This window comes from Garra rufa, chromosome 12 (assembly GCF_049309525.1).
Source record: "Garra rufa chromosome 12, GarRuf1.0, whole genome shotgun sequence".
Classification (NCBI taxonomy): Eukaryota; Metazoa; Chordata; class Actinopteri; order Cypriniformes; family Cyprinidae; genus Garra; species Garra rufa.
This window is the reverse complement of record NC_133372.1, coordinates 15,269,515-15,290,031: the sequence shown is the minus strand read 5'-3', so window position 1 is coordinate 15,290,031 and position 20,517 is coordinate 15,269,515. Positions and strand designations below refer to the sequence as shown.

At 38.6% G+C, this 20,517-nt stretch overlaps 1 protein-coding gene and 1 long non-coding RNA gene across 2 annotated transcripts in view; one reads left to right on the top strand and one right to left on the bottom strand.

Annotated features, from left to right (window-relative positions):
* LOC141346463 (poly(rC)-binding protein 3-like) overlaps positions 1-15,954 on the top strand; it is a 20,998-nt gene extending 5,044 nt beyond the window's left edge. The window contains exons 2-13 of the mRNA XM_073851325.1: positions 9,157-9,306; positions 9,593-9,616; positions 9,758-9,790; positions 9,871-9,987; positions 10,079-10,210; positions 10,413-10,541; positions 12,115-12,261; positions 13,141-13,182; positions 13,455-13,530; positions 14,970-15,022; positions 15,138-15,307; positions 15,390-15,954. Coding sequence (XP_073707426.1) covers positions 9,232-9,306; positions 9,593-9,616; positions 9,758-9,790; positions 9,871-9,987; positions 10,079-10,210; positions 10,413-10,541; positions 12,115-12,261; positions 13,141-13,182; positions 13,455-13,530; positions 14,970-15,022; positions 15,138-15,307; positions 15,390-15,444 — 1,053 coding nt within the window. The 5' untranslated portion in view covers positions 9,157-9,231 and the 3' untranslated portion in view covers positions 15,445-15,954. The remainder of the gene's footprint in view (positions 1-9,156; positions 9,307-9,592; positions 9,617-9,757; positions 9,791-9,870; positions 9,988-10,078; positions 10,211-10,412; positions 10,542-12,114; positions 12,262-13,140; positions 13,183-13,454; positions 13,531-14,969; positions 15,023-15,137; positions 15,308-15,389) is intronic.
* On the bottom strand, positions 10,400-20,510 carry LOC141346464 (uncharacterized). The gene is made up of 3 exons (XR_012357219.1): positions 20,384-20,510; positions 12,106-12,259; positions 10,400-10,522 (listed from the first exon to the last, which is right to left on the bottom strand). It is a non-coding gene; the product is annotated as an uncharacterized lncRNA (long non-coding RNA).
* Between the last annotated feature and the right edge of the window lie 7 nt (positions 20,511-20,517).

Below are 20,517 nucleotides of genomic sequence, written 5' to 3'. Positions count from 1 at the left end.
TATGTGTGTGTATTTATATTTATATATACAGCACTATTTGACAGCACTATAATTAATGCATGGGTTTTTAATCAGTGTGTGTGTTCATGTGTAGAAGTGTGTAGTTTAAAATAGAATGAGTTTGCTAATTTGAAGCAAACATGCCTCAAACGGTGCCATATGTGTCCATTTTGTTTTCTACACAACCTCATCACATCAGACAGAAGTGAAACTCTAATTAGACATAACAATGCAAAAACAAATCTCCTGTCTGTGCTCTCTTTAGTAGGTCTTTTCCACTTGATGCAAAAGTATTTGAGAATCAGTCCTAATTAATCTATGATTCCCTTGGCGCAAAATAATGCCATCTGTTTGAGCCTGATTGGCCCTTATGAAAGTGTGTTATGTATAATCCTCCTCCGCGATTAATGGCTTGTCCCACTGTTAACATTTTCTTTTCTTCAAAAATACATCTCCTGTTCAACATGCTTTTAAGCTTTTAAGATTTCAAAATTCATCAAGATGTGAACTGTTTCTATACTACGATATATCTCTCAACCTCTACTTTTAAATAACCCAGGAGGTTTATTTATTTGCCATCAGCTTCTAGTCTTCTAGGCCTGGCACTGATCGTAGTGGATTTCTGTAGATTATTTTTGCTGTTAAGACTAGACATCAACCCCTGGATGTTGTTAATCTGGATTAAAGTCTTTATGTAATCTGGTGTCCTGTGGGAGATTGGAGGACATCTGGCTCTAGATCTCATCCATCTCTGTCTGTCCCCCGCTACCTCTGCCTGCTGGTCTGAGATGGGTAACATTCTAAACATTTTGAGACATGCAATTTATTGTATTGTAAATTACATTAAGAAAATGTAATGTAACAGTTTTTTCTCTTTTATTTGTAATAATACAGCTTTTTATTTTATATACATATTACTTGTTTGACTTGTTTGTTTGATGGCATTTTAGTGCCATGTAAAAAAAGTCGTAACATTTTGAGAAAGTCCAAAGGTTTTGAGAATAAAGTCGAAATGTTTCAAGAATGAAGTCGAAATTACAAGAATTAAATCATAGCAATTAAAGTTATAGCCCAACGTTTTGAGAGAATAGCCTGTGCATGCAAATGGTCCGGATTGGGAGCACCATGAGAAGTTGCCAGGTCACCGGAATTTATTTGAATATATGTGAGATTATTAGCAGAAATCATACCATGTATTATACTTGCAGGGACAGTATGCTTGGTGTCACGGATTGGCCAGGTTCTACTCCCTCACTCACTCAACGATCACAGTCACCTGATTACTAATCATACGCACCTGAATCCAATCACCAGCACCACATATAAGCACACCACACACCTCACTCAGTGTCCGGGCTCGTTTGCACGAAGCGGACTCATTGTGTTTCTCTGTCGAGTTCACAAACCTCAAAGACATACTTACCTCGCTATTTACCTGTTGAAACTTACCTCTTGTCTCGTCTATTCCAGTACGAAGTCTGTTCTCTGTTCCAGTCAGCTGTGGTCAGCCATAAGCCTGTTCGTCGATCACCAACGGTGTGTGTGTGTGTGTGTGTGGGTCGGAGTCCTCCTCCCGTCGTTCCTGGAAAGGAAAAGGATCTGTATTCAGTATTCATCTCTAGTCAACGAATATCATACTTGGACTGTTATACTTACCCGGTTCTGCACGTCATCTTATCCACAACGCTCTGCTGATAATAAACATTGTTATATTGATCACTTACCTCTCTTGTTTGGTCTGCTTCCGTAACAGTTAGCCCGGACCAACACAGTATCAGCATGAGCAATCGGGACCCGTTTCAAGAGCTGGTGGACTCGCTCAGGAAGGTTTTGTTGGCTAGTCATGCCACCACACCAACTTCAGCTCATCCCACCGCACCACCGGCACCCAGCACTTCTTCGGCTCCCGTAAACGTCCCTTCCAGTCCCATGGCCCGACCAGCGCCCTACTCTGGCGGGGCGGAGGAGTGCAGCGGATTCCTGTTACAATGTTCATTGATATTCACAATGCAACCTGCTCTCTATCCCACAGATTCTTCGAAAATAGCCTTCATCACGTCTCTGCTTACCGGACCAGCTCTCAAATGGGCGGACACGTTATATCAGCAGGCCGGGCCGGCAACCCATTCGATCCAGGCTTTCGTCGCTCATTTTAAAGAGGTTTTCGGACGTTCTGATGCAGAAGTATCCGCAGGAGAGCAATTGTATCATCTTAAGCAGGGAAGTATGACGACACAAGATTACTCCCTGCGTTTCCGAACTTTGGCCGCTGCCAGCGGATGGAATGAGCGATCGTTACTGACCACGTACCGGCTCGGCCTAGAACCCAATCTCCGGATGCAGTTAGCTGCTTTGGACGACTCCATGGGATTGGAGAAGTTCATTCAGCAGTCACTTCGTTGTTCAGATCGTCTAAGATCCTACCAAGACCAGTCCGTCACTACTGCACTCCTCCGACCAGTTACATCCGCCAGCCCTCCAGAACCAGAACCAATGATCCTGGAATCAGGGAAAATCTCTGCAGCTGAGCGACAGAGAAGACTGACCCGGGGTCTTTGCATGTACTGTGGGGCTGCGGGACACGTACGACTCAACTGTCCTATGCGTCCTAGACGATCTTTGGTGAGTGTAATACGTTCTGAATTGGATAACATGCATCCTCTGACTACCAATGTTCAGTTAACCACCCACACTTCCTGTGTTACAGTCGCAGCCCTCATCGACTCCGGGTCAGCGGGAAACTTCATCTCCAACACCCTCTGTCGCCAGCTCCAGCTACGCACCCAAGCATCAACCACCATCTACCAGATTCAACCGATAACTAACCGGATAAACTCACGGACCCGTATTCACCGGAAAAGTGAACCCATCATCCTACAGATTGGAGTTTTGCACCGTGAGGAGATTCAGTTTCTGGTTCTGGAGGGAGCTACTATGGACATCATCTTGGGGCGCCCGTGGCTGGTGAAGCATGATCCCATCCTCTCTTGGGGCACAGGAGAGGTGATAAAATGGGGAAAAGAATGTACCAACCAATGTTTTCCAGATCTTCCACGTCCTAGACACAAGATACTACCTGTCAACGTCACCTCCGTCGAAAGTCCTGTTGAGAAGCAGTCAGTCCAGATTCCTGCCATTTACTCGTCGTTTCAAGACGTCTTCTGCCCCAAGAGAGCTTCCCAGCTACCTCCACATCGGCCATGGGACTGTGCCATTGACCTAGTTCCGGATGCTCCAATGCCCAGAGGTAAGATCTACCCGCTGTCGCTTCCGGAGACCAAGGCAATGGAGGAGTACATACAGGAGGCTCTCGATCAGGGTTACATCCGACCATCAACATCACCCGCAGCATCCAGTTTTTTCTTCGTGGCAAAGAAGGATGGAGGGCTGCGGCCATGCATCGATTACCGTATACTCAATCAAGGCACCATCAAGTTCCGGTATCCCCTTCCTCTCGTCCCTGCGGCCCTCGAACAACTACGCACTGCCAGGGTGTTTACGAAGTTGGACCTCCGCAGCGCGTACAACCTCGTGAGGATACGTGAGGGGGACGAGTGGAAGACTGCCTTCGTGACCCCTACTGGCCACTACGAGTATTTGGTCATGCCCTATGGTTTGGTCAACGCCCCCTCCGTATTTCAGAACTTCATTCACGAGGTACTCCGGGAGTTTCTGCACCACTTTGTCGTTGTCTACATAGACGATATCCTGATTTACTCCCGGAGTGAGGCCGAACATCGCCTCCACGTTGCGGAGGTCCTTCAAAGATTACGGGATCATCACCTATATCTCAAGGCGGAGAAATGTTCATTTCACCTACCAGCAGTGCACTTCCTTGGATACGTCATCGACCAGAAGGGGGTCCGTATGGACGAGAGGAAGGTATCTGCAGTTGTGTCCTGGCCAGAACCCACCACTATCAAAGAGCTTCAACGATTCTTAGGTTTCGCCAATTTCTACCGCCGGTTTATCAAGAACTACAGCATCATCACCGCTCCGCTTACCAGTCTACTCAAAGGAAAACCACGAACCCTACTCTGGAACCCTGACTCGGCCGCAGCCTTCCATAACCTCAAGGAAGCATTTACACAGGCACCTCTTCTAACCCATCCTGACCCTGATCTCCCTTTCGTGGTAGAGGTAGACGCCTCTACTACCGGCGTGGGAGGGATTCTGTCACAGTATCACGGTACTCCTCCATTGCTTCATCCCTGTGCCTACTATTCCCGGAAGCTCAGCCCTGCGGAGAGGAACTATGACATCGGCAACCGCGAGCTTCTTGCCATCAAGCTCGCTCTGGAGGAGTGGCGACATTGGTTAGAGGGATCCAACCACACGTTCCAGGTGATAACAGATCACAAGAACCTACAGTACCTCCGAGACGCCAAACGGCTCTGTCCCCGTCAGGCAAGATGGTCCCTGTTCTTTTCACGATTCAACTTCACCATAACCTACCGGCCAGGATCCAAGAATACCCGAGCTGATGCTCTGTCTCGCATCCATGATTCTCACGACTTGCCTGACACACCCACGACCATAATCCCCGAAAACATCATCGTTCAACCCATTGAATGGACCAACCCGCCAGCTGTCGCCACTCCGGAACCCAGATCTCCGCCGGGCTGTCCACCTGGTCGCAGATTCATCCCTAGGACCCAGCGGGTAGATCTAATCCATTCAACACATACCTCTCTGGGCACTGGGCATCCAGGGGCCAACAACACTCTCTCGCTGCTGACGGACCGCTTCTGGTGGCCGCACATGGCAAGGGATGTGAGGAGGTATGTCCAAGGATGTAAGGAGTGCGCAATGTCCAAGAGTCCACGTCATCTGCCTGCTGGGAAACTCCATCCCTTGCCTGTGCCGAACCGCCCCTGGTCACACCTAGGAGTTGACTTCATGACAGATCTCCCCTCATCTGACGGTAACACCTGCATCTTTGTTATAGTTGATCGATTTTCAAAATTCTGCCGACTGATACCTCTGAAAGGTCTTCCCACAGCCTTAGAGTCTGCCGAACTGCTCTTCAACAAAGTCTTTAGGTACTATGGCATTCCGGAAGACATCGTCTCAGACAGGGGTCCACAGTTTATTTCACGGGTGTGGAAGTCTTTTCTCAAACTCCTAGGTGTGACCGTTAGCCTCTCCTCTGGATACCACCCTGAGACCAACGGGCAGACGGAGAGGAAAATCCAGGAGGTGGGGCGGTTCCTCCGGACATTCTGTCATGGTCACCAGGACTCCTGGAACCAGTTCCTGGGTTGGGCAGAATACGCCCAAAATTCACTGCGGCAACCCACCACAGGACTCACGCCATTCCAGTGTGTGCTCGGCTTCCAACCACCTCTCTTCCCCTGGAATGGCGAACCATCACAGGTGCCCGCAGTGGATTACTGGTTCCGGGAGAGCGAGAGAGTCTGGGACGAGGCTCACCATCATCTTCAAAGGGCAGTGCGCAGAACCAAGTCCACTGCCGATAAGAAGAGGATTCCTGGTCCCACATACACTCCTGGGCAAAAAGTCTGGCTCTCCACAAGAGACATCCGTCTGCGCCTGCCCTCGAAGAAATTGAGTCCCAGGTTTGTTGGCCCCTTCACCATCGTGGAACAGGTCAACCCCGTCACCTACAGACTCCAATTACCACCACAGTACCGTATCCACCCCACATTTCACGTCTCATTACTCAAACCCTTTCACCCACCTGTGATTCCCTCCACAGAACCTGGTCAGGAAGAGGAACCCCCTCCCCCCTTGGTCCTGGAAGAGGGATCCATCTACTCGGTCCGAGAAATCCTTCTGTCCCGACGTCGTGGTGGTAATCTGGAATATCTCGTCGACTGGGAAGGCTACGGGCCAGAGGAGAGGTCATGGGTACCCAGAGTTGACATTCTAGATCCAGCCCTCATGGAGGAATTCCATCGTAACCATCCTGAATGTCCAGCCCCTCGAGGACGAGGTAGACCACCACGACGTCGGAGGCCTCGGCCCTCAGGAGCGGGCCCTGGGGAGGGGGGTAATGTCACGGATTGGCCAGGTTCTACTCCCTCACTCACTCAACGATCACAGTCACCTGATTACTAATCATACGCACCTGAATCCAATCACCAGCACCACATATAAGCACACCACACACCTCACTCAGTGTCCGGGCTCGTTTGCACGAAGCGGACTCATTGTGTTTCTCTGTCGAGTTCACAAACCTCAAAGACATACTTACCTCGCTATTTACCTGTTGAAACTTACCTCTTGTCTCGTCTATTCCAGTACGAAGTCTGTTCTCTGTTCCAGTCAGCTGTGGTCAGCCATAAGCCTGTTCGTCGATCACCAACGGTGTGTGTGTGTGTGTGTGTGGGTCGGAGTCCTCCTCCCGTCGTTCCTGGAAAGGAAAAGGATCTGTATTCAGTATTCATCTCTAGTCAACGAATATCATACTTGGACTGTTATACTTACCCGGTTCTGCACGTCATCTTATCCACAACGCTCTGCTGATAATAAACATTGTTATATTGATCACTTACCTCTCTTGTTTGGTCTGCTTCCGTAACACTTGGAAATAATATTTCACGTCTTCGATTGCATTCATTAGGCCTATTTGTAGTGTGCCAGCCACCTAATAATAGCAATAAGCTTTGTGCTTTTGGTACTTTGAATATAAAACGAAGTCTTAACTTTCAAAATCTGTCAGTTTTATGGCAAAATATAAACAATGTGCCTTGCAATAATGTGTTTTTCACACTCTTTAATGTGGCGGGACAGATCGCTGTATTCATGTAAATCAATCATCTTTTCGATTACAGCGAGGCATTCATTTCATTAAATTATACTGTTTTCTTTGTGAAACTTCCACCACCTACTCTGCAAAAATGTCCTCACACATATTTAATTAAAAACAACAATAAAATGTTCCAAAGGTTGAAGTGGACTACAACTAGTTAACATAAGTTATATTGTTGTCTTTTCTGAGGTATATAAGTGACTATTCACAAGCTGTTTTATTCACAGTATAATACAGTAAATAATTGGAAATCATATTTAACGTCTTCCAGTTATTATTTGTAGTGCGCCAGCCTACAAATAAATGTGTTTTTCCTCTTTCCTCCTTCAAGTTTATAGCACAATATAAATGTGAAGGAACAGCAAAAGGAATTTAAAAAAAAAACTGTATAGCCTTATTTTTATTAAATGAATGTCTCATTGTAATCGGAAGGCTAAAACTGAGGTGAATACAGCAATCTGTCACACCACATTAAAGAGCATGAAAAACAAATTATTGCAATAGACATATTGTTTGTATTTCGCTATAAAACTGACAGATTTTGAAAGCTGAGACTTTAGAATATCTCCTGATGCTCTTAATCTGAGCAATTTACACGTGCAATAGGCTAGAATATACTCTCAAAATATTACAACTTTAATCTTGTAAGTGCTACAAATTAATTCTTGTAATTTTGACTTTATTCTCCAAAATTTTGACTTTATTCTTGAAATATTTTTACTTTATTCTCATAATATTTAGACTTTATTCTCATAATTTCTGCTTTATTTTTGAAATATTTTGACTTTATTCTCGTAATATTTAGACTTTATTCTCGTAATTTCTACTTTATTCTCGAAATATTATGACTTTAATTTCGAAATCATGACGCAGCCACAGGAAAAATTAAGTGTTGAGTTGAATAAAACAGGTGTTCCCAATGAATCAGGGTAATTAGGATCCTTTAGAACAGCTTGGACTATTTGGAATGGTATAGAACTTTGTATTTTCCCATAGACTGTGAGAGTTTGCAAAGGGTATGAATAATTTTGGACACGCCACTTTTTGTTCAAATGTAAATAAAAGCTGAGAAATATTTTTTTCCACAATGATGCCTCTTGTACATCATCTTATTATCTTTTGGGAGAAGCCCGTGTCATTTCTGGTCAAAAAAAACTTGCTGGTTAAATAAAAGTAACTTAAAGTCAGAATTTGTCAGGGGTATGAATAATTTCGAGCTTGACTGTATATATTACTCGTTGATTTGTTTGATGGCGTTTTAGTGCCACGTTAAAAAAAAAGCCAACATTAAAGTCGTAATATTTTGAGAATAAAGTTTAAATCTTTTGAGAATGAAGTCTAAAGGGGATATTTGCTAAGGTTTAATGTTCTGCTATGTTGGGACATAAGCAGGTTTCTGTTCATGTCTGAGTTTTGAAGGGTTACCGTTGTGCTGAAGAATAGAGCCAGTTATTAGTTTGATTATGGGCCAACGAATAGTGAGCTGATATTTATCCTCTGTTGGGAAAGTTACTGTGAGGGAAATTTTTATTATTATAGGTATTACTTGCTTTATTTTAACAAAGAGTGTTTTTTCATCAGTATGCTTAAGTTGTTTTGATGTGCTAAAAGAACAACAGGAAATGTATGTGTGTATGCAGACAAGTGTGAGACAAACACTTAGAAACGCATCTAGAGGACATAATTAGATACCTTGAATGGAAACATATGTTGAATATGCATTATGATTGGAAGGGACAGAAGCATCTGGATTTGATTATGGTATAAATATTGAGTCATTTGTTTGTCACACTTTGCAGCCAACCTGAATGACTGTATATGACCTTTTCTTGCAAAAAAAAAAATCTTTAAAGACTTTTGTCTCCTACCCTTATTGAAATGGAAACTGCCACGACACTTACCTTTAAAAGTTATGCATTACAATATTGCGTTACTTCATAAAAACATAACAAAGTGCATATTGAAAATAATGTATTATGGTACTTTTGCATTACTTTTTGTCACCTGGGCTGTGCTTGCTTATTTTTTTTTTTTTTTTGTTCATAACAAAAACTTATAAAGTGTAACTGTAAAGGCCCTTTTACACCAAAAGTGAACTTAATAAGCCTTATTAATTGTGGAAGTGCCTCTGTCTCTGCATATCACTTCCAATGTCTCTCAACATGGGAGAAGAGAGGTGTCATCATCTGATTATGTAACTGTTAATATCGTTTTTTAAAATGTAAATGGATTGAGCTAATCAGTTTCTTGAAAATGAAATGATTTATTCTAACTTGTTGGATTTTACAATGTAATAATACATTTTTATCTGCTTTTGTTTCAAAATTAAAATATGAAAATGAGCATGTAAGGTTTTTTGTGTGCTTCTTTCAAATTTTTAGGTGTCCACCGGCCCCAACATTCCTTAACTGCTCCTGTGAGTTCCTAACTAATTCACCTAGTCCTAAATCCTCACCATGGAGCCCAACAAAGTTCAGTCTGAAGGAGGGCTTAATGTCACTCTGACTATCAGACTCCTCATGCACGGCAAGGTAAAAGAAAAACATGCATCTAATCTAAAATTTCAACATAGACAATTTGCTGAACCATGGTAATAATTCTACCATGTGATAAAGAACAGATTGTGAAAATGTCTCTCCTTAAAAGGAAATAGCTCTAACAGTAATCTCATAGAAACTTTACAATCACAGGAACATTTTATGGTACTTGGTTTTACATATTTATATATGTTATGCAACCATGTGTTAGTTAGACTGCACAATGATTTGATTGTAAGTCTGTAATTACAATAAACACATTATCTTTTTTATATTGCAGGAGGTTGGCAGCATTATAGGCAAGGTAAAAAGACATATTCAGCCACCAAGGCAATGCTTACAAATGCTTGAGTTTGTATTTGAGCTTGTACTGTATTTAGTAGAAATGTAAACTGTACAGTCATTAATATCTGCGTTTTATTACAAATGTAATTATTCTTTACAGAAAGGGGAAACTGTGAAGAAAATGCGTGAGGATGTAAGTGCCATTACAATTGATTTTAGTTGCTTAATAAGTGTAACAAGGTTATTAACTAACAACGCAAACTGTTTCTACAGAGTAATGCACGCATAAATATTTCAGAGGGGAACTGCCCAGAGAGGATTGTTACCATCACAGGACCTACAGATGCCATATTCAAGGCCTTCGCCATGATAGCATACAAGTTTGAAGAAGTATTAGACCTTTCTCTAATGGAAATGTTACTAAAACCCTAAAAGGAACCAATAAAAATGGTAATAGTAATTGATGTCTTGTTTTACATAGGATATCATTAACTCTATGAGCAATAGCCAGGCTACTAGTAAACCTCCGGTGACTTTGCGTTTGGTGGTGCCGGCCAGTCAATGTGGCTCTCTAATTGGGAAAGGAGGCTCCAAGATCAAGGAGATGAGGGAGGTATGATCAAAGGCAGAATTTCTTTATGATCCACATATTTCATAAAGTGCAGCAATATTTACTCTAATGCATACTATGCACAGAATACCAATGTTACTCCAGGACGACAGTGAAACTAAACATTTTTTACCTGAATTATAGTAGTGCTCTGTTACAAGGGTCTCTGTCCTGACTGACTTCTTGTGCTGTGCTTGTTCTGTAGTCTACAGGGGCTCAAGTGCAAGTGGCTGGAGACATGTTACCCAATTCTACTGAGCGGGCGGTCACTATCTCAGGTGCTCCAGAGGCCATTATCCAGTGCGTGAAGCAGATCTGTGTGGTCATGTTGGAGGTAAGGAATAGACAAATTACAGTCATTTTGAGGTTTAAGGAATAGTTTGCACAACTCTCACTCTCATGTTGTTCCAAAGAATGTTCCAGCTGTTTTTGCCCATATTATGAAAATCAAATCTCTCAAGCTATAAAAAAGGCAGTGTGATGAGCAGATAGAAATCTAAAACTATATCCACTTTAAGATCAAATCCAAACATTTATCAGCAAATGCATACACAGACTGTATATATCAAATATATAGAACCAAACCTCAAACCTTGACAAATATCAAACCTCATTGGTTCTGGCACGACACATGACCAAATGTCATGAAGTGTTAAAACCAATGCGTTTTGACGTTAGGTAATGTACTAATTTACATATTATTATATTATATTACATTATATTAATTTCAAACTTTCTTTAAAATATCTTATTTTTGGTTTTGTGGAAATAAGAAAAATAGAGCACTGTTGCGTGACAGATTTAAAGGGCACCTATTATGCAAAATCCACTTTTACATGGTGTTTGGACATAAATATGTGTTGGCAGTGTGTGAACACAACCACCCAACAATGATAAAAATCCACCTGCTCCTTATTTTTTAATCCCAATTAAACCAAATCAGTCTCACTAGGCATGTCGTTTTGATTCTCTAAGAAATGTGACATCACATTTTTAGGCCCCGCCCACAGCCACTTACTGACAGCCCTCCATTGCCATAGTTTCTGCCCTCAGCGAGCTGTCTTTGGTTGTAAGCTGTCCTCCATTTTCTCCGCGCTCAAGCAACTGTGACGTAAACAATGTCTCGTAAGCAATCCTGGTGTTCCGTGTTTGGATGTAAAACTAAACATAAGAGTCTTTATTTTCTCCCAACTTCTAAGCCACTGACGCAGTGGATTACTTTTATTTTATTTACTTTTATTTTTCCAATAATCAGCCTCAAAATCTACCTAAATATGTTTATGTCTGAGCAAATGATTTTACTCCAGACTGCTTTGTGAATGCCATGTTGTTATAGTACTTAGCTAACGTTTTATGCATTTGTGTGCATATGCTATCTAAGGGTTTTAGCGCAGTGCTGGTGAGTTTAGTTAGTAGTTTGCACCACATTGTTAGTTCAATGTTGCTTCTACCAACTGTTTATTGCTGTAGGTATGCAAAGCAGAGATGTACACATATACGCTACACCCGCTTCTAAAGACGGGGCAGCAATATGCAGCTCATTTGCATTTAAAGTGATACACACCAAAACAGCTCTTTTTTAGACACGCCCCAAAAATGACATTTTCTAGATGTTGTAATAAATTATCTGTGGGGTATTTTGAGCTGAAACTTCAGATACACATTCTGGGGACACCCATGACCAATTTTACATCTTGTAAAAAAAACTTAATAAGTGCCCTTTAAAACAGATGTTTAGATTTGTTTAGAATATAAGCATATATTCTTATATAAAAGTGAAAGTTGACGTTTTATCATAGTCTCATTTTGGTAACCATCTAAGCATCTAGTGCATCTATTACATTCTGTTCTATTATAGTCTGCCCTAACTTTCTTTTTTTTTTTTTACCTCCACTGACCTTTGCCAGTCCCCACCCAAAGGCGCCACAATTCCATACAGGCCAAAGCCTGCCACTGCACCAGTCATCTTCTCTGGGGGCCAGGTAAGAGCCGACACTCTGACAGCACCAGCCACAGCCAACCTCAGCCTGTTACTGCAGCATCAGCCTCTGCCTGTAAGTACGATTAAGATATACACTATTACGACTACAGACATACAGTACATGCACTAGTAGCCTATATAAAAATAAACTAGTGGCAGGTGAGCCATTTGCTTTAAATTCTCATTAAGTCTTATAATAAGATATATATATATCCAGATATAATCCTAACCAAGTCTACCTATTCCTAATAGGGTAAAAATGTCAAATGTAATGAAAGTTTGAGACTCTCAATGAGAAAAATTCTGACTAAATTGTTATAGTTTAATGCAATTTGTACAGAGAAAAAAGCCAGTTGGATTTCATCAACAGAAATGTAACATCACATCATTTCATGCATTAAATCAAGTGTTAATTTACTTTATTTATTCATTTCATGGATAAAAGAAAATACATTTTGCCCACAAAGGGAAATGCATTTTGTGAGGTGCTGAATCATGAAATGAAATGTACAAATAACATTTCATAGTCAAAATACAGTTTTGAGCAGTTTTGAGTTTAAAGATTGAGCATATTGTGGACTACAGTAAAGGCATGTCATAATACATTCATGAAAATTGTTTTCTCTTATCCACAAAATAAAAGTACATTCACTCCTCTATGCACAAAATTGAAGGACCTTAGATTTAGAATTTTGTGGGGAAAAAGATGACTTTGTATTTGGTACAAAATGTATTTAAGTGTTAATTTTTTGTCATGGAATACTACATTTTGTGTCTCGTAGTTAATTCAGGACATGAAATTAATCACTTTTCACTTGACGGTCATGTGTTCCACATGTAATATCTGATTATTAACAAACATAATTACCACAATTATAAAAACAAGTTTATGCACATACTTCTGTGTACATTGATTTATGTTCATTAAAGATTTTTTTCATCTCTATTTTAGGCCTACACCATTCAGGGACAATACGCCATCCCACACCCAGACGTGAGTACAATGTACCTTCTAATCCTTCTTCCCTCTTTAGCGTAGCGTTCCTGTTAACCTTTGATTTTTCTTTTTCATGACCTGCTTTATTAAAATCCGTACTCTTTGTTAGATTTATTTTTATGTGTTTTCAATAAAAGGCAGAATCATATTTGAGAATTCTCACAGCTTTCCCTTGTTAGTGCCTAGATGAGTTTGTGAAGATCCAAGCAGGACTCCTTTATTTAATCATAACTTCTTAGGTGTACTGACCCTCCTCCCTCCCCCAGCAGTTGACAAAGCTCCATCAGCTGGCTATGCAGCAAACCCCCTTTACCTCCCTCGGACAGACCACCCCCGCTTTCCCTGGTACGTACCCAACCCTCCCGCTACACACCCTTCACTATATACCTGTAGGTCTTTCATTCACTTTTGTCTTTCACTTTTCTTCCCCTGGATGGGTTGCATATAAGTAGGCTACCTAAAGTATACAGATTACTAGTGGTACATATTACCTTTACCACTCAGCAACAACTTTTGTACCTGAATATACTAACACTTCATTAGACAGAGAGAAGCATTCATTAGATAGGCAAAGATATAATATTAAGAAATGTCCTACAATGTAAATTACAAAAAACAGCTGTGATTGCCAGAATCAGCATATAAAGTTTCACATTTAAAACTTAAATTACACTACCAGTCAAAAGTTTTTGAACAGTAAGATTTTGAATGTTTTTTTAAAGAAGTCTCTTCTGCTCACCAAGCCTACATTTATTTGATCCAAAGTACAGCAAAAACAGTAAACATTTGAAATAGTTTTAGAATTTAAAATAACTGGGTTTTTTTTGTTTGTTTGTTTTTTGAATATATTTTAAAATGTGATTATCCCTGTGACCAAAGCTAAATTTTCAGCAACATTACTCCAGTTTTTAGTGTCACATGATCCTTCAGAAATCATTCTAATATGCCAAATTGCTGTTCAAGAAAAATGTGGAGAAATTATAGACATTAATACTTTTATTTAGCAAGGATGCTTTAAACTAATTAAAAGTGATGATACGATGATAAAGACATTTATAATGTTACAAAAGATTTCTATTTCAGATAAATACTGTTCTTCTGAAAAAAAATTCTGCTTAGCTGTTTTCAACATAATTTTTTTTTTTTTTTTTATTGAGCAGAAAATAAAAATGATTTCTGAAGGATCGTGTGACTGGTGTAATGATGCAAAAAAATTTAGCTTTGAAATGAATAAATTGCATTTTAAAATTTATTAAAATAGAAAAATGTTAAAAAATAATTAATGTTACTGTTTCTGCTGTACTTTGGATCAAACAAATGCAGGCTTAGAGCAGAAAAATCTTACTGTTCAAAAACTTTTGACTGGTAGAGTACATAAATAAATAAATAAATAAAAAGTATACATGAGTATTATATTTAGTAACATAAAACCCAAATGTATCCCCCCAAAAATATTTTTTATTTCAATGCAAAACACTCAGATATGAAGTGTCATACAGGGAATTCTACATTATTTTTTTTTCGCATTAGATTCTTTTCACTTTCAAAAACTGTAAACTCAACAGTATTTTACTTATTGTGCCCATTTTGTATCCATTTATCACAATTTTTCACTGTATACAGTAAGGAAACTTACTGTTAACTAATGAACTGGTTTTTACCATACAATTTTTAGTCTTTTACCATTAAAATTACAATATATTTTATAGTGCAGTTTTAACTTGTTTGATATTGTACAAAATGCTCTGTGTTTCTCAGTTCTCCCCCTCTCGTTCTGTTTCTAGGTGTGGATGCCAGTTCACAGGCCAGTACTCATGAACTCACCATTCCAAATGATGTGAGCACAATTTTTTTCCTTCAGTAACCCATTGGCCAATTGAATTAAAGAACAATTTATAGAAAACTCATAGATTTTCCAAACCGACTTCAATCTGTCTGCTTTACGTTTCCAGCTAATAGGCTGCATAATCGGACGTCAGGGCACTAAAATTAATGAAATTCGTCAAATGTCTGGAGCTCAGATCAAAATTGCTAATGCCATGGAGGGGTCATCAGACCGTCAGATCACCATTACGGGAACACCTGCCAACATCAGCCTGGCACAGTACCTCATAAATGCCAGGTGAGATTGAAAGCAAGCATTTTTAAAAGTTTCTTTATCTTGAACACTCTTATTTACATTTTTGCCATTATACTTTCTGCAGGTTTAGAGATGTGGCAGCCATGTGGACTGACCCTTCAACCATGACCACCTCCTGAAGTTATATTATGCTCTGTTTATCTAAGACGTTCTGGTCTTGAACTGTTTTTGGGCCTCATCAGTGTTCTTAAAACCTGGGAATTGATTTAGTCAGACGTTTGTGTCTCAGGATTGTCGAATTACACTTAGTGTAATAAAGCCAGTTCAATTTATTAATTCCATAAAATAACAGAAAAACAAAACCAAGCTTCACCCAACAGAAGCCTCTCTGCAAACTGTATTTATTGTCTACACTGAAGGCTCTCTTCAGTAAAAAGTATTCTAATAAGCAACCTGTATAGGCAATTTTTGAATTTTGTCTGTGTACAAGAATATGATGCATTGTCTTATTAATTAGATATAGTTTTGAGTTTTAGCACAGAAACTTAGCATGCTGAATGTCTAGCAGTTGTTATTGCTCTTATTTATTCAAATGCTTTCTCAATATTTTACAGTATTTTAAAAATGTATTCAAGTTATTATGTAACGTGAGCAATAAATTGTATTAAAATATGCTTCTTTTAACTTGCGTAAGTGGCAAAACAGACGGTCATCTATGTTGTGATTTTAGAAAAAGAGAAAACTGATTTCCAGTTCATTTTAATTATGGTCACACTTGTGTAGATTCATTGCTGGTTTATAATTTGTAACAAAAAAGATATTTCATACAGCGCATGATATCCTTTTTGTTTCTTCTTCTGGTCCTGAAACAATTGTCTCTTCAACATTTGTACAATTACAAGCCAGGTAATCTAGTCATGTGTGATTTTTCAGCCTTTCAAAAAAGACCTGATTGTTTAACTTTTGAGATTTTACTTGGCTAAACATTATTGATGTTGACTGTGCTTCAAGTAATTGTAATAGTTTATGAAGCAATGTACTGTTTACATCTGTGTTGTGCACTGCAATAATGTGAATAATTGACAGTGTCAGACATAAGTAGCCTAGACAAAAGAAAGATTAACTAATTCAGTGGACCACAGGAGAATTGACACTTTTTGGCAATGCAACTGTGATTATACAGTAAGGAAGCAAGTAATAGATGTTGATTTGAATGTAATGATGTGACTTTTTAACAGGTCATTTGCTGTTTAGCTTGTTAAATGTACACCCAGTTCCAGACGGATGAAACAACAGCCTACAGTAAAATAAATGTACTCAAGGTCTTTAGGTTTTCTTTTCAAACTTGTCTCAATAGTTGGTGATTGCATTGAGAGTGGGATTCACAAGTTGTATATCTACTGTAAATGCTCTGTGTTAACAGTTCTCTGTTCAGAATGTGTATTATTTATATCAAAGAAGTGGGCTTTGATGAGTTAAAATGTAATGTATAATTATTTCATGTATGCATTTTGGTGTTGACTTATATTTACGATTTTAAGTGATGATTTATATGTGACATTTAACTGCATTGCAAGAGTTCTTAATAGGATACCAGTAAGTTCATGTAAGTGAATATGTATCTATTTCCATAATTTTTAGTTGCCGATACTATTAATTGTGCTCCAGTGACTGACTTTTGTATATTCATACCCATTTAACAGGGTCTGAATTTACAAGCATTGCTATTCTGAATGTCTTAACACTCTTGGCAGTCTTTCCATACAGTATGACACCAAAATGGGAGACACTGTACTTTTATTAAGCTAATGTGTTTATTTATTTTCTTTCTGTCTTTCTCTCTCTCTCTCTCTCTCTCTCTCTCTCTCTCTCTCATGATAACTACAGTACATTTCTCACAATGAAACTTAGGTTTCTATGTTTGCTGCTGAATGACTCATGGTTTGATTTTGCAGAATGATTTCACTTGCTTATTCATATAATTTTTTTTTTCAATAAAGTCTCTTGATCTCACATAGGTGCTGTTTCTTTTCTTTGAAAGTTATCATTTTCAATGCTTTAAGGAGATTAAAATCGCTTATTCACCATAAAATGACTCTTTGTCTTAGGAGGGCTCACAAACATGATACCATTCTGAAATACACTTGTCACATATTTGTCATAATCAAGACTACCTAGGTCATAAAAATGACTAGTGTACAATGTACAATGCACAAACTGTACATTTTATAATTGTACTAAAAGCTGTATTCTCTTATTAAATATGAATCATATTGTAATTAAGTCACTGATTAGAGTGTGTGACAAGAATGCGTGTACATTTTAGATAAAAATGAAAGGAAATTTGTCAAAAACAGCTGTTTGTCAGGCTATATTAGTAAAGGTAGCACATTTGGTTGCATTTTAATTTGTGATTTCACAGAGCATTCAGAAGATAAATAGAGCATGCATCTCTGACAGCTGCGTGAGGGGAAGCACTGTGTGCTGAACATTGCCACCCTGTGTCGCCTATGATCAAGTCTACCACTGGTTAGAGAGGAGGATATTACTGTAAAGAACTTGACATTTTCTTATCAACTTCCCTGGAAGTCATTACAAAGATTTAAAGTTTGTTAATTATAACATAATAGAAAATCGTTTACATAATAGTGCTGCAAATTTCAGCTGTACTAATCACTATAGAGAGATGCAAAGCGGGTAGAAAACATGCCAGTCATGTGTGAGCCTATTTCAACTATGACACACTAGCTGAAGTGTTAATGATTCAATGTGTCATTGTATTGATGTACTGTGGCATGTACATTAAAGAGACGGTTTACCCACCAAAAAAGATTCCGTCATTGTTTACTCACACTCATTTTGTTCCAAACCTGTATGAATTTCTTTCTTCCATTAAACACACACACAAAACAAAACAAACAAAATGTGACCCTGGACCACAAAGTCATCAGGGTACATCATCATTCAGGGTTTCTGCAGATATGAACAAGTGAAATTTAAGACTTTTTAAGACCTTTTTAATACCACCTTATATGAAATTTAAGACCTAAACCTGTAATGGATATACACATTATATCATATATGTAATATTTAATGTGTTTAATGTAAAAAGTAAACAATATCATGGCTGTCATAAATGAAATTCAGTTTCAGTTTCAGTTTTAATCAGGCTGTTTGTTCGGTCCGGCAAGTAAAAAAAAAAAAAAAACACTTTAAAAGTATCTCGAAAGCTGGGGGTCAACTAGTTCGACCTATATTTATTATTATTATTAAGAACATTATATACATAAAAAAGGTAGTTTGACCTGTATTCTACTACTGCAATTCTGTCTGAAGATGCAGTAACTTCTGCAGGGGGAGAAAAAAATCTTCAGTTGTTAGCAACTGGCCTTAGCCAAGCCCTATATTCAGTTTATTCAAGCCAAGTATCGCTAAACTTGCACTTACCCATAGCTAAAAAGTTAAATCCATTTTACTTCTGTGGTACAATCCGAGAGAGACTCGCGCCAATATCAGAAAGCTGATTGGCTATTGCATGTTGGTCTCATTTGTAGTTTAAATACAGCAAATTATATTTGGAATAGTGAAATAGAGAACTACAACACCACGGAAACAACCAAGTAACAACAACAAAAAGAGAATTTAAATGAGCATTAGCGGTAGCGTTACATGGACATTGGAAAAATAAGACCTGTGTAAAATTATTTAAGACCTAGAACAGCGAATTTAAGACTTTTTAAGGCCTAAAATTTAGATTTTTAAATTTTAGACTTTTTAAGACCCCGCGGAAACCCTGATTGAAAGGTGAATAAATAGTGTTTCCATTGGTGTATGGTTTGTTAGAATAGGACAATATTTGGCTGAGATACAACTATTTGAAAATGAGGAATCTTAGGGTGCAAAAAAAAAAAATCTAAATATTGAGAAAACCGCCTTTAAAGTTGTCCAGATTACGTTTTTAGCTATGCATATTACTAATCAAAAATCAAGTTTTAATATATTTACGGTAGAAAATTTACAAAATATCTTCATGGAACATGATCTTTACTTTATATCCTAATGTTTTTTGGCAGGAAAGAAAAATTATATCTTGAAAAATGTTAGTAACCAAACAGTAGTTACTGGTAGCCATTGACTTCTATTCAGTGTCAATGGTTAGTGGCTACCAGCAACTTTTTGGATACAAATATTCTCTAAAAAAAAAAATCGACTTTTTTGTTGAAAAAAAAAACGGTTTTAAGTGAACTATCCGTTTAAACAAATAAACAATAGGCAATAAAGAAAAATATGAAGGCTTCTTGGAGTAAGAAGAGTGAAAAAGTCGATCATTCATGTGAAAAGGCATTAAAGGCCTGTTTTAAAGGCCCATCCCAAATTATTCTATTCAAATCTCACGAAGCTATGTTGCTTTCTATGCAGAGTCAGAAAGCTCTTAGATTTCATCATAAATATCTTAATTTGTGTTCCGAGGATGAATGAAGGTCTTACAGGTTTGGAACGACATGAGTAATTAATGACAGAATTTTCATCACTATCCCTTTAAAGACTTTAAAGAAAATTGAAATGTATTTTTGGTGTTTTGAGAATATAGTGCATGTCGACATCACATTTTTAGATACTCCTGTAAACACCATGCATGACAGATATTGTTATACTTCTCATTTCTGTTAAGTTTAGTCCCCAGTGGCTGGATGCTTTAAAGATATTTGTGTTCCCCTTATTCTTCAATTTCCATAAACCATCAATAGTTACAATAGATACCATATGACAACAGATACCATCAATAGACTTAAGGGGCCAGTTGCATAAACATAGTCACTATGTTAAGACAGCGTCTTAAGAAATAGTTTCACCAACTAGTAAACTGGGTAAGTCTTATTTTTCTTATTTGTCTTATTTATTCAGTCTTATTGACCAATCTATTTTTTCTAACTGAATTTTTCAAAGTTATGACTGATCTTGAAGGGACACGAAAACTGAGACTAGTCAAATTTTAGACTAACAAGACTAGTCTAAGCAGTTTATGCAACTGGCCCCAGAATGTGTTTTTTCTTCTTGTTGTTGTGCCTTTTAAGTGGTTGCTGAGATCCCAACAAACTACAAACGTCTCATACCCACCGCTTGGTCAATTCGTTCAAGTCATTAGTTGAGGACCTCTTGTTTTGTTGCTCGCAGTCTCTGGCCTTTTTCGACATTCAATTGCACCACCTACTGTTGATGTTGGCTCGGCACTCTTCTGATTTCCTGCAATT